Below are 13,515 nucleotides of genomic sequence, written 5' to 3' on the forward strand. Positions count from 1 at the left end.
TTTAAGATCGCAAGTTTGGCAAAACTTCAGTTTTCAAGTCAGTTACACACTGTTAACGATTTCCCTGTATTTTTACAGTACGGTACTGGCAGCACGGTTGCCAGTAAGTTACTGTATTTTGGTTTTACAGTACTGTACTGTAATACCATTTTACAGTACACAAACTAGTACTGTATAGTTACAAAGCAGTACTGTACTGTAATTTTACAATATTTTATTACAGTAGTCTATTTTTACAGTAATTTACTGTAATGTCTATATTGACCCATAAATACTATTTATTACTTATTACAGTTAATACAATAATATTATATAAAATAGCTAGAGATTTAGGTTTAAATCTATAGTTATTAATATGGTAAAAATGCTATCCTTGACATGACATAATGAATTAAAAGGCAATCCAAGCAATGTTTGTATCAAAATTTTATTTAAAAAACATTTAATCGAAACAAAACATATTTAAAACAAGATTTTAAACAATAATAAACATATAATCAAGTACCATAAAATAAAATCAACAAGTATAAACCAGTTTGGAGACCCCTGCTGTAACATAATAACTCTGGCAAATAGAACACTGTTCCATAGTTTGAAGTTTTCAGTTTAAAGTCCATCATCGACTAAAAGGTAACATTTCACTGTGGTAAAAAGAACACTGGCCCATAGTTTTAAATATTCTACTTGAATTTCATTGAACACTAAAAATAAATTAAAAATTAAACTGTGGCAGACAGACCACAGTGGCCTTTACTTTGAAGTCATCCATTCGAACTCAATCAGGGACTGCATGAAGCTGTTCACATGGGGGTTAATGGCCACAGCTTTTCTCTGCACCAAGTTCCTTGTCTTTTTGCTAGCTCCTTGTCTGGATGTGCACTTTTTCCCATCTTTGGAATTAATTCTATCCAGAAACCTGTTAGAAATGTCATAAACATTAAGTCAACAAATATAAGATAGAAAAAGATTCTTAAAAAATTAAACTCAGCCTTGAATTTACCCCTATTCTGAAACCTTTTGCTCTTATTCTACTGTTCCACACCTAATTACATAAAAATACAGAAGATTCACTTACCGCTGAACAAACTCTTTCCTCAATGGACAGCATCCACATGGATCATGTCATGATTGAATGTCCTGAACAGAAAGTACAATTGTTACTGATTTGGACACAACTTTTTATTCTGAAAACAAAATCTTTTGTCAATAAAGTCCAGGGACACCTCTACTAAATAAATACAATTATTAAATTAAATTTCTTATAACCAAAGTCTGAATATTTCTGTTTGTATATTTCTACATGGCAAACTAAGACAATTGTGTACATGTTGTGTATGGTCGTGTTACAGTGTTGTGTGTGGGAATTGTGAATGAGTGTATACATGGGTATTTAAAGAAACTGTAGTGGTAAAGTGCAAACTTACCGAACAATGTGCTTGGTGTGTGTCTGGTGTCACCCGTGTGCCTCCACATCTGCCTTAACTCCTGAAAAGTGCAATGACACTCATGTAAACTACAAATAAAAAGTGATCAGCACATTCCTGTGTACTTTTACATGTGACGTGAAAGCATTTAATATTGCAGTCAAAAAAATACATGACTTGTAACTGTACATCATGTACTTGCCTGGTGCCTTTAAAGATGATCCATCTTACCCAATCCGACTTACAAGCAATGGTAAGACTGTAAAAAAGACAAATGTTACAAAATCTGTTAGCCATAGAAATAAGTAGACATTGTAAAGGAAATGGTAAAAGAAAACTTAGTAACACTTTACTATAAGAGTTTATTCCTTAACATTTGGTAATGCCTTAGCTAATATGAACTAACAATGAACAATATATTTTACAACATTAATAATATTTGATAAGGTTCATTGTGCAGAGACAAAGTGATTGATTTAAAAATGTATTAAGTGTTTAAATCTAATATCATGCTATGCTAACAAATAAAACATTACTGTAAGTTTTAAGTCAGTTGTAAAACAAATATATTATATATATATATATATATATATATATTATATATATTAGTTGTTATATTATATATAAATATCTAAATAAGTCTTTTCTAATTATTATTCTATAACATCTTGTCTACAGAAAATCTCTGAAAATGTCTCGTTTAGTGCAGAAAATAGCGATTTATAGTGACAAGGTAAAAAGACTGTCCCTTTAATGTTTTACCCGGACGGCTGCGGTGTAACACTATTTCACGCAAAGATTTTTAACAAGTTAGTAGCTAGCTGCTCACTTTAAAGATAAACATGATCGCCTAAATCTGAGCAATCCTGGTGATGCCAGTTTCCTACACGATGTTATAATGGACTATTTTACATCCAGAGTTGAAGAATCAGATGACAGAGACGAGAAGACAAAGGTACGTAAATGCGGAGCCCATTCTCTTTTCGTGCATTGATTTGATGCGTTTTGGAAACTTATATATACAGCGTGTAATGCATCTGAAGTGGTGGAAACAATATGCCATAAAAATGTATTGGACAACTTACTGGGCGTGTAAAACGCTTAAGAGAAGATATTCTCTGCTTTTGTTGATACACCGTAATATAATAACAACAACAATAAGCGCGGCAATCCCTTTCGTTCATCTGATATTAAGATGAGCCCAGGTCTGAATTATATTTGGTCGAAGTTAAAGCTGCGATGAGTTCGATGCATGTATCCAGTTAAATATGAGGTTTCTTGTTTCACTTCTGTGGAGGAGGACTGCGGTACTACAGTATGATGTGTACGGCGTGTCAAGTCCTATCTGTTTACAACCACGAGTCAGCCTTGCCAAACAGTCGAACTTAATACTTTTCTCTGACGCTAACTGAACGGATGAAACGCCGAGATAAACGACCATTATGTTGGGACCGCAAGACCGCGCTGGCGGGTTGTCTTTGTCCATTTCGTTAAAAATAGTTTCATTGTCACCACACTTTCAACACAATATAAACTCACCAAACCGTCATAATTTAGTTAAAACAACCCTATATTCATTAAAAAAAGGTGTAAAGCGAGTTAAAGCAGCGGTAGACATCTGTGTGTAACGTTAGCTTACTTTCTGAGGGAGATTAAAACTTTGTTGGCGACCGTTTTTCTCTCTCATTGCACGTTTAAAACAATATTGTGACAAACTATTGACAACATTCTTAAACTAAAAATTAAGTTTTCATGAAACAGAAATATTTCAAACTTACCGAACTGACAGAAATCAATCGTCCTCCTTCAGCTGCAGCCAAGAGTTGTGCTCTCCCTCTGTCTGTGTGATATGACGTTGGCGCACTTTCTCTGATTATTGCAAGTACACCTGGCACATTACAGCAATGGCTACAGCAAGGTTACATCAAGACCAAAATATACTGTAACATTTTCCCGCTCAAACAAATTTACCCAGAATGCATTATGAACTGCAGTACTGTACTGTAATGTACACATACAGTATAGTACTGTGGATTTTTACAGTACAGTGCTGCTAAATCTACAGCGACATCTAACAGTGCAGTAGTACAGGCGAGAGAGTGGTAGAAAAGAAGAGGACTGTGCGTCGGCGTTGTTCAGCAGTTGTTGGGTATGTGAGTGTAAATACATCTAATCAGGGCTCTCAAGTCTCACGCATTCACCTTGAGACACACGCATTTCAGTCAGTTCACACGCTCACACGCCACACTTTGTATTTCTCACGCTGAGAAGTAGGAGATAAATTGTCCCGCTAATATACAATTAATGGACGAGGCGCAGGCATACGAGGGGCAGTTCTGTCGTTTTTCAGCTGCTTTTTTTAAGTGTGCTCAACTTTACGCAGTGCCATCAGCAACAGAGTACCCCGAGAAATCTTGCGGAGGAGGCTGATTTCAAATCGCTCTCGCGTTACTGATGTCATCCACTTGTCGTTTCTTGCAGCGCCTCGTAAAGTCGTACACACCTATTAATTCATCCTACAAGCCTATTTTTTTGTTCTTTAGTACATTAATATGAAATAAGGGCAACATGTAATTTTAAAATGTATTTAGGAAACACTTGTAATACATTTGAACCCATATTTGTATGAAAGATGAGTACAAGATTACTTAAAGTGGTATACATTTTTTCTAATACGAGATAGTATGTTAAATGCATTTCAGTTCATATTCATGACATCTCAAAATAACACCGATAAGGACACCTATGTTTTTAAGATTATCTTAAGTACTAAAAAAATTGCCTTCTTCATTTTTTTTTTTTTTTGCTTTTCCCTCTATTGTACCGAAAGTGAATCGAACCGTGACACCTGAACCGAGGTACGAACCGAACCGGGACTTCTGTGCCCCGTTCCACCCCTACCCTTTACTGTTATTTTAGTCATAAAAAGAGTGTGCCTTTAATGTTAATGATTAAAATGTAAATGATTTGGGGAAAAACTGGATAACACGATTACACATGCACATACACGCGCACACACACACACACACACACACACACACACACACACACACACAACTCAATTCAATGCATTATTTAGTGTTTTTGCAGAAGGCTACAACAAGGTGTCAAAGCAGTGTTGCCTTCAGAAGTGCCTTAAACATATCGGTCCAGCGGAAAGCAATACATATTTTATACAAGATCGCTTGAAATGCATATATAACTTTACAAACATACACAGGATAGTAATCTGACTTACGACAGCATTAGCGTGCAGCTCTTTGCACGAGCGAGCGAAAGAGAGACAGAGAGCGGCGCCATGATGCAGATGATTATATTTTAAATGCGAGGGATAGTTCGTTTGCCTATAAGCTCGCTTGAAATGCATAAAACTGAACAAATACATGAGGATTTGTGTTCGGACTTCGGACAGATGCAAGAGCTTGTGCACGTGAGAGAGGTGCACTGAGACAGACGTGGATGAGAGAGTGCATGTATCTTTGCGCTCACAGTGAACAGAATGTTGACAAAACTTACAAAATAACAGTTCTCCGGTCACATAAAAGTCATGTGAGAACTGCTCGGAACTGAGTGCTTAGCGTCAAATTTCTTATTTTTTTCGCTGACGAAAGCAGAGTCATGGAAAGCCGCTTCGCCATGGTTTCAGTGTTTTGGAGGTGGTCTGAAACGATGGGAGGGGCTGTGTCACCCAGATTTACTTCCCCTGGTCTGCATTTCCCCAGACATACGTTCGTTTCCCACACAAAAGCAGAATAAATATGTAAAATTCCACGAAATTCCGCGTTCATACTAGATTCTGTGTTAATTTGCCAATTCCGCGATTCCATCCGCGACTCCGTGATCGCTGAAATTATAGGGCCGTATTTAATGCACTGTAAGTTGCATGGATGAAAGTGTCTGTCAAACGCATTAATGTAAATAAGTTGATTTTGGGTGTATATCACCTAGAAACTGAAAATATATAACACATTTTACATATTCCTTAAATATTTATTTATTTATTCATATTTACTATTAAAAAGCAAAAGGGGCAGCATCCTTTCAAAAAGCACTCCTATATCTGCACCTAAATTGTACAGAGTAGGACCTTTAAAGACCACCAGATGTAGTTTTATGGTATGTACTGTAATGTTTGAGTTATTAAATAGCTTAATGGAACAGCCCTCACGGTTTCTCTGTATTTCTGCCATGTGGCTGTGGATAGTATCTTCCATCCTATATATTAACCCCAGCTGTATTAACATGCTGAGTGGGCTGATAGAAGTGAGAAGTTAATTATTCATGTTCAGATTCAAATATGCTGACTGACTCTCTTACACCGTTCAGCTTTTGGGGTTGCTAATCGAAATGGGGCTTTTCCAAGAACCGATAACCCAGGTCTCTTTATCTCAGAAAGACCAAAAACAGCACTTCCACACCAGCCAGACCTGTGAACTCTCAATGCAGCAAAGCATACATTTAAGGAAGTCTGATGTTAAATGACCTGTCATGCTTCAATGGCATCTGCCAGCAGACTTTCAAAAGGGCAACTCCACACTGCCATCTTCAGGCACATGTAATCAGAATTAACTATTAGACTGCTTTATATTTATGCTGCTTTTAGCAGACAACTCTTCAAATGAATATTAATGCAGTGAAGATATCTTAATGATCATTTAATTGTCACTCAGAAAGCCATTTATGTTTCATTATGTTTCGTGTCTTGCTGACATTACACAATTCTTCAGATTTGAAGACCTGAGAGGAGAGAGATGAAAGATCAATGCAACATTTGAGATGAAAACTTCACTATATGAGTGTAAATGAATACATTTTGTTAACATCTTACACAAAAGTTTAATAATAAATATGTATAATAATAAATTTGATGAATGGTGAATAAGTTTATAAATACAAAAAATATCATAATCTCATACTATACTCATACTAATATAAATTTTTAATGGATAAGGGCATAGAATTCACATCTGTTTTCTCCAGCCTGATACGAATTGCCATGAGATTACATCATTATTGTGATATGCAGTTCTTTTACATCGTGTTAATCATAATAACTGCATGTTGGATTAGAGATATAGTCAATACCATTTTAATAAGTACACCTGTGCACATAAAGAGTTTAACTCAGAGTTACATACTGGAACAGTGTAAGAAACAATTTACAAAATGTACAGAAAAACAAAGTAAACAAAAATTAAAGGCATGTGACTGGGTTGGATTGGGTAGTTTGTTAACCCTCTGGGGTCTAAGGGGTTTTTAGGGCCCTGGGGAAGTTTTGACATGCACTGACATTTGTGTCCTTTTAGTTGCTTAAAAACATAATAATGGCAAAAGTCTCATAACACTGTGTTCATCACAAACTGGGCTACAATATTATATGATCAACATGTATGTACATGTTTGTATTTTTGAGAGAAAAATGTTTATGCGTGGTTTTTGAAAAAGCAAAATGTTTAAGTCACTGATATAACTCCACAAAACTCATTCTAAACATGTTTTTCCAAGACTTTTCAAAACAGGATCTAGTAGTCTAGAGTTTTTTCTTCAAAATTATGTCAAAATCATTCGGCCTGCTCATTCACATAAAACAATATTGATTTACAATTTCTAAGACACTTAGAGTCATAGAACCCTTAGGGTAATTGACACATTGTCCCCACCCTTTTGCAAAACAGTTAACACGGATGTCATTCAAGCAGTCCAAACTTGTTTTAGCTATGGTTGGTAACCAAACAGAAACCATCTATTCTTAACTATTAGAAACTACTAGATCAGTATGAAATCATTGAAGCACCTGTTTGACACTCCTTCACACAAATCTTTAAATAGCAATCAGTCTGCAGGCCTTATAATAAAGGTGCAATGTCTGTGTTGTTCTTTGCCAGAATGGATGGAGGAGGTCTAAGGCTTTCCACCACTCTCGCCTTGTCAATGGGTGGTTTGGGGTATACCCATGATGATGCTGTTCCTCCCAGCACATATTCCTCATTTCTCAGTTCTTCATATATATATACTGTATATATTAATCTCAACCTCATTGGGGGCTGAAACTTAGGTAACCTCGAGAAAAAAAAGATAGAGATAGCGATGAGTTAGAAAAATACAGTAAAAGGTGCATAGTTAGGGCCCCGACACACATGGTTTTGCCTTGGGACCCCAAATCACTAAATCCGCCCCTGATGCTATTGGTTAAAAAGGCATTACATTAAACACTTGCCTATAAGACAAAGAATGTCATAAAGACTTTGAAGGATAAAAATCTGCTGCTTGAAAGTCTTTTAAGGCACCCACTGAGAAGAATGAAGTCAAAAAGCAGAAACTGTATGAATACTGCATTAACTGAAGGTAAAGTTGGCTACTGTATCCCACAGCTTAAATCCCATAATGCAAAGTGCTTAAAAGAGCACTGATCTAAAATTTTTTAAAGCTGTCTTGTCTTTTTTGATTTTACTGTAAATTTTGCCTCTATTGTGAATCAGGAAACCAGCGCTGTCAGTGGTACCCTCAGGGGTTTATTTTGCATTATACAATGTTGTACTGTTTGGGGTACAATATTATACCCCAAGGACTTTTAATTGTATGTTTTTGTATGACTCACTTTGTACAATACGGATACATAGGAATCTTGATATAAACCATAATACAGAAACCTAGAGAAACACCTACTGTAAATAATACGTTTGAAGCTGCTGTTAAATGTTATTTTTCGGATGTATACATGCACATAGGAATGACCTGGAATCAAACATTATGGTGACTCCTTAGTTTCTGCTCTTGAAAGAAAAGGAAAGTAAAAGAAGAAAAGACGATGGTGTGTGTGCAAGCGCTGTCTATTGACATTGCCTATGTTGTTTATAGTGGAATGTCCTGTCACAAAAATGTCTTGCACATGAACTGTTGAATGTGTACCATTCGTACGATCTCAAAAATTGGATTTTGTTTTTTAAGCAACAATTTTACCAGTTAAATTTTAGGTGTGCAAAACAGTAGGTCCTTAAGGTACAGTAGCCTTGTATTATGTTTTGTATACCTGTAGATGTACAAAACAGAACTTTAGGGTACCACCCCAGTGAAAGAAAAGGTAGTTTTGTACTTTTTTTCTAAAGGGAGCAGAAGGTTTTGGTTTACACTGCATGGCATCTGCTAAATTAATAAATGTAAATGTAATGTAAACAAGAATGGACTATATGTTTTGCTTTAAGCTTCATATCTGTATATGTCTAACCTTTTTGTGTTAATAAATGATAAAATAAATTTTAAAGGGTTGCTTGCTGAATAGCCTGGTTGAGTGTAAAATGTAATGCTTATTCTGCATTTGCATTGGTGGAGACAAATGCCTGCTTAAATAATTATATCCTCTAGATGGCAAACTTGATCCATAAATATCTTGAGCTGTGGAAATTAAATAATGAGGTTGATCAGCAATAAATAAACAAACATAATAATGAGAATAAATAAAATAACTTCATTCATTTGAAAACAATAATGTCAAGGATATCCTATATCATACAAATATATAAAATAGTCGGGTTTTAATACTGTGTAAGAATTCTTAATCTTTTTTTATTTCATTTCATTTAAGTACAGTAAGGACCATGATCATCATGAGATGCATAAAAGCTTTAATGGAAATATGTAAATTCGGAAAAAAAAAATGTTTTATAAACAGCATTTTAAACTGCATAATCATACTGTCTGTTGACTGTTACAAAATCTTTAAAACTATTTAATGAAATTCATTTTATTAGTAGTTTTATTAGTACTTACATGTGGAGGATGCATCTCTGCTATTTACAGTATATTCACAGGGGTCTGGCTTTCCAAAAACCCACTATGTTATTTATATGCCCGCAATGGTCTTTTAAATAGCCAAGGATACAGTATTCTGACAAAGTGTGCTATTTTAGCTATCTTCCTCTTTAGACAAACAAATTGCATGGCAATAGGTGAAATTACACTGGGCAATGAGCTACACTATTATAACTATTGACCATTACTGTTTCTGATTGTTAATCTGTTTGTGATTATTTCATAGTGGAAAATACTGATAGTATTATTTTAAAAAACTTTACCATTGGTTAAAGGCACTTTGTTGTACCTCTAATTTATACCAACAGGGGGCATTAGTGCACCTTTTCAAGTACTAAACTTAAGACATAGGTAATGTGCTGTGACTTTTATTGTATTGTATTTTATAGTTATTTGTGTATTTTTCAGCATTTGTTGGAGATGTTACTCATGTAACTTACATAATCATTAATTTATTTGCATTAATATAATTGCTATGCTAAATATCAAATATTATATTTGGATTATGAAAGATGTATTTGGCTTAAACAGAATCATCCGAGTGTGTCTGCCCTTACAACAGTGGTGTAATGTTTTTCTACTTGATTAGTAGTATTTGCATCACAACAATGGAGAATATACTTAGCATGAAAAGCAGGTAAAATGTAAATGCATCTAGAGAGTTCAGTTCCAATATCAGGCAGAGAGATGTAAAAATAATGTTTTTCTCTTTTTGAAATTATGTGAATGGATTGTAAATGTTCAGAATATGAAAAGGTAAATCCAGATGCAATAACTGGTTCAAAAATCATATGTTACTTATTTATACATGTTTAAACATTTTTATAAACATTTTGTAAATGCATTACACTGTACATACTTTACACTTACACATCTTCACACTTTCACACTCAAACTTAGATATCCAACTTCCACATCCACTATTTTTGTAATTTAGTAATTTGTTCCTGTGGTTTGTGTGCTTATTTTTTGACATTTAGGTTGGTAGAGGTTTCACAGAGTAAGAATTTCATTGTATAGTTCAACAGAGTGTTTAGTGATTGCAACATATGTAACAAGTACAAGTACATTTTACTTGAATCATCACGTCAAGAACATTTAAACGTAACTTAATTTATTGCTTCTTTGAAAAATATCCAACGTTTCAACATTACAATTCAGTCAATTTACAAAGCTGTTAGGTTTCGGATTTTCAGACTGTATTTTTCTTGAAGGTTACCAGTATTTACAGACCAAACGTACAATCTGTTTTATTTTATAAAACTTAGTTAATAATCTTGTGTATTGTTTACCTGTTCTCATAACTCTAGTTCACTGTATATATTTGTTCATGTTTTATACAGGAATAAGTCGATGCCTTAACTTTATGCCTTAACTCGTTCCCCACCATTGACGAATCAAGTTATCTTGTCAATTAAGAGAAAACATTTGCATAAAAAAAAAAAACGTGAGTCTGATCAATTTCTATGTTATCTGCAATACTGCGATTATCCAATTTATGAAAAAACTGAAGCCAAAATGTTATGTACTCATTTTAAACTCTGTGTATGTTTTGATAATCGTTCTGAATCTGATCTCTAATAAAATTTCTTCACAAAAATGTAATAATTTTAGCTTTTTGCTAAAACATTTGTATTAAAAAAAAAACAATCCATATTTAAGAGTTTATAATCAAAGAAAAAACGTTGATAGGACGAAAAGGTTTTTTTCCCGTTGGCTGCGGGGAAAGGCTTAAGGATTTGAAGCGAAGGTATTTGATAAAAGTAAAATCCATACTGTGAGCATTTATATTATTATCCCATGTTTGACGTAGGTGGTGTTTAGCGGCTCTTCAATTGTTGTTCTGGATCTAACCAACACTGTAATTATTCAGTTCAATAAGCAACTGTGATTGTTGTTGAGACTTAGTTATTCAGTCTAAATCTTTCCAGAAAAAATCACAAGGACTTCCTGCAAACAAATGGAAATGTCTAGATTTCTAGAGGCCATGCTATTTTTAATGCCTGTCATTGAAGTAATAAATAAAACTTGTTACTTCAATTAACTGCCAAAATACCTATATTTTTAGCAAATGTAAAGGTTTGGTACATTTTTGTTATTGCACACAAGGAACTGCAAAAGTAATACAATTAAAGGTTTCAACATTAAGCTATGATTCATTTGCGCTGTCTCTGATAATCAATTATGCAATTATTTGTTATTAATATGTCATACAATACATATGCATGTTCCTGACACATTTATGGCATATTACCATCCATTCACATATTACAATACCAGACATATTTTACATCTATTCTAAACATATGTTCTTAACGCAAACTCTATTAAAAGTTTCTCTTCTTGAAATGTTAATACAATGTTTATAATTTTATCTGAAGACTGCTAATATAATACTGCATCATGTCAGTGCGCAAATAAATGTCCTGAAGCACGTCAATCAATTCCTGTGGATTTACTGTGACGCTTCTGGTGACCTGCAAGCTGAGCCCATGTGTTTCCTGAGTGTGTGTGTTAGAAATCAGGCCCTTTTCTGTAGGTTGGAGGCTTATGGGCAGATGGACATGTCGCACACACCAGGTGACCCAGGAGAACCTTGCTTCCCTGGAAGACCTAGATTTCCGGATTGACCCGGTGGTCCTGTAGAACCTGGAATACCAATGCCATCACTACCATGAGGACCCTGGATCCCTGTGGTTGTCAAAAGAAGATGCAACAGTCTTAAATGGGACATTTCACAAGACTTTTTTGAGATGTCTAATAAATCTTTGGTGTCCCCAGAGTATATTAAGTTTTAGCTCAAAGAACCCCACAGATAATTTATTACAGCATGTTAAAATTGTGAGCAAAAATGTGGTATTTTGGGTGTGTCCTTTAAAATGCAAACGAGCTGACAAAGCACTAAATCTCAGTGCCGTGGTTGGATAGTGCAGATTAAGGAGTGGTATTATTCCCCATCTGACATCACAAGGGGAGCCAGATTTCAATTATCTATTTTTTCACATGCTTGAGAGAATGGTTTACCAAAACTAAGTTACTGGGTTGATCTTTTTCACATTTTCTAGGTTAATAGAAGCACTGGGGACCCATTTATAGCATTTAAGTCAGTTTTTCAAGATATGTCCCCTTTGAAATAACATAAGGGGCCCTATTTTAATGATCTGAAACGCAAGTGCGAAGCGCAACGCGCAAGTGAGTTTGTGGGCAGATCTTGGGCGCTGTTGCTATTTTCCCGGCGTGAGAAATAACTCTTGCGCCGGGCGCAAATCAATAAGGGGTTGGTCTGAAGTAGGTTCATTATTCATAGGTGTGGTTTGGGCGTAACGTCAAATAAACCAATCAGAACGCTAGCCAACATTCCCTTTAAATGCAAGGGCGCAAGTTCCATGGCGGGTTGCTATTATTATGACGGATTTACCAGGCGCACGCCAGGAGCGGTTCACAGCCGAGGAGACCGACGTCCTTGTACGGGGGAATCCCACGCTAGCCAGCATAAATCGGCCACGCCGTGTAAAGGGAGGTGGATCTGCCTCTACACAGACGCCAGCAGAGGACATCGCTGCGTCCACCCTCACCGCTGAAAGGGTTTGGGGGCTTTGAAATTGGACCCAAGAAACGCAAGCAAGGTCCAACCCCAAAGTACTCTTACAAATCAAGTTCATATACATTAAGGTTTCTTATGAAAACATTTTAATTATTATTTACATAAAATAAACGTAATACAGCCACACAACAAACTTATGAAAATATTTTAATCGTTATTTGCATGAGAATAAATAAAAACTATCACCACAATGCTCACCACTATGATTCCCCTTATCTCGTGTATTAATATTTTTAAGTGTAACAATTTATGATTTGCAAAAATAACTGTTGCATCTGTGTAGATTAGATAAGCAAAGTGTGCGCGCGTTGTGCAAGCTATACATTATGGTCACGCATGCGCCCTTAAAATAGCATAATGAACAACGCGCAACGCGCCACTGACTTTAAACTTTTTCTGGTCAGTGGCGCAATTGTTTTTTGAAACTGCAAAATAGCATCAGGGATGGTTTGCGCTGGAACACGCCTCTTTTTTTTGCGCTGAACCACCCAGGGAGCGCAAGTTCATTCCCTAGTTTGCCGACGTGCTTCTGTGACAGGAAAAACCCGCTGTGCACCGGGGCAAAATACGAATGATACATGCGTCACGGACAAAGTCAATTGCGCTGGGTGCAAGATAGAGCCCAAGATCTTTTATCACATGCCGAATATCCATCTACTGTATGCAAAACAGATTTGT

General features: G+C 35.6%; 2 protein-coding genes and 1 long non-coding RNA gene across 3 annotated transcripts in view; all 3 read right to left on the reverse strand.

Annotated features, from left to right (window-relative positions):
- LOC135785266 (uncharacterized) overlaps positions 1 to 13,515 on the reverse strand; it is a 127,272-nt gene that overhangs the window by 55,743 nt on the left and 58,014 nt on the right. The gene's annotated exons all lie outside the window — the stretch shown is intronic.
- LOC141281426 (uncharacterized) lies at positions 572 to 3,503 on the reverse strand. The gene is made up of 5 exons (XR_012335751.1): positions 3,203 to 3,503; positions 1,627 to 1,683; positions 1,425 to 1,485; positions 1,076 to 1,137; positions 572 to 916 (listed from the first exon to the last, which is right to left on the reverse strand). It is a non-coding gene; the product is annotated as an uncharacterized lncRNA (long non-coding RNA).
- Positions 10,331 to 13,515, reverse strand: part of LOC135785269 (uncharacterized) — a 46,187-nt gene continuing 43,002 nt past the window's right edge. Inside the window, exon 26 of the mRNA XM_073813223.1 lies at positions 10,331 to 11,924. Within this exon, the coding sequence (XP_073669324.1) occupies positions 11,782 to 11,924 (143 nt within the window). The 3' untranslated portion in view covers positions 10,331 to 11,781. The remainder of the gene's footprint in view (positions 11,925 to 13,515) is intronic.

The sequence above is a fragment of the Paramisgurnus dabryanus genome, chromosome 22 (genome assembly GCF_030506205.2).
Source record: "Paramisgurnus dabryanus chromosome 22, PD_genome_1.1, whole genome shotgun sequence".
NCBI lineage: Eukaryota > Metazoa > Chordata > Actinopteri > Cypriniformes > Cobitidae > Paramisgurnus > Paramisgurnus dabryanus.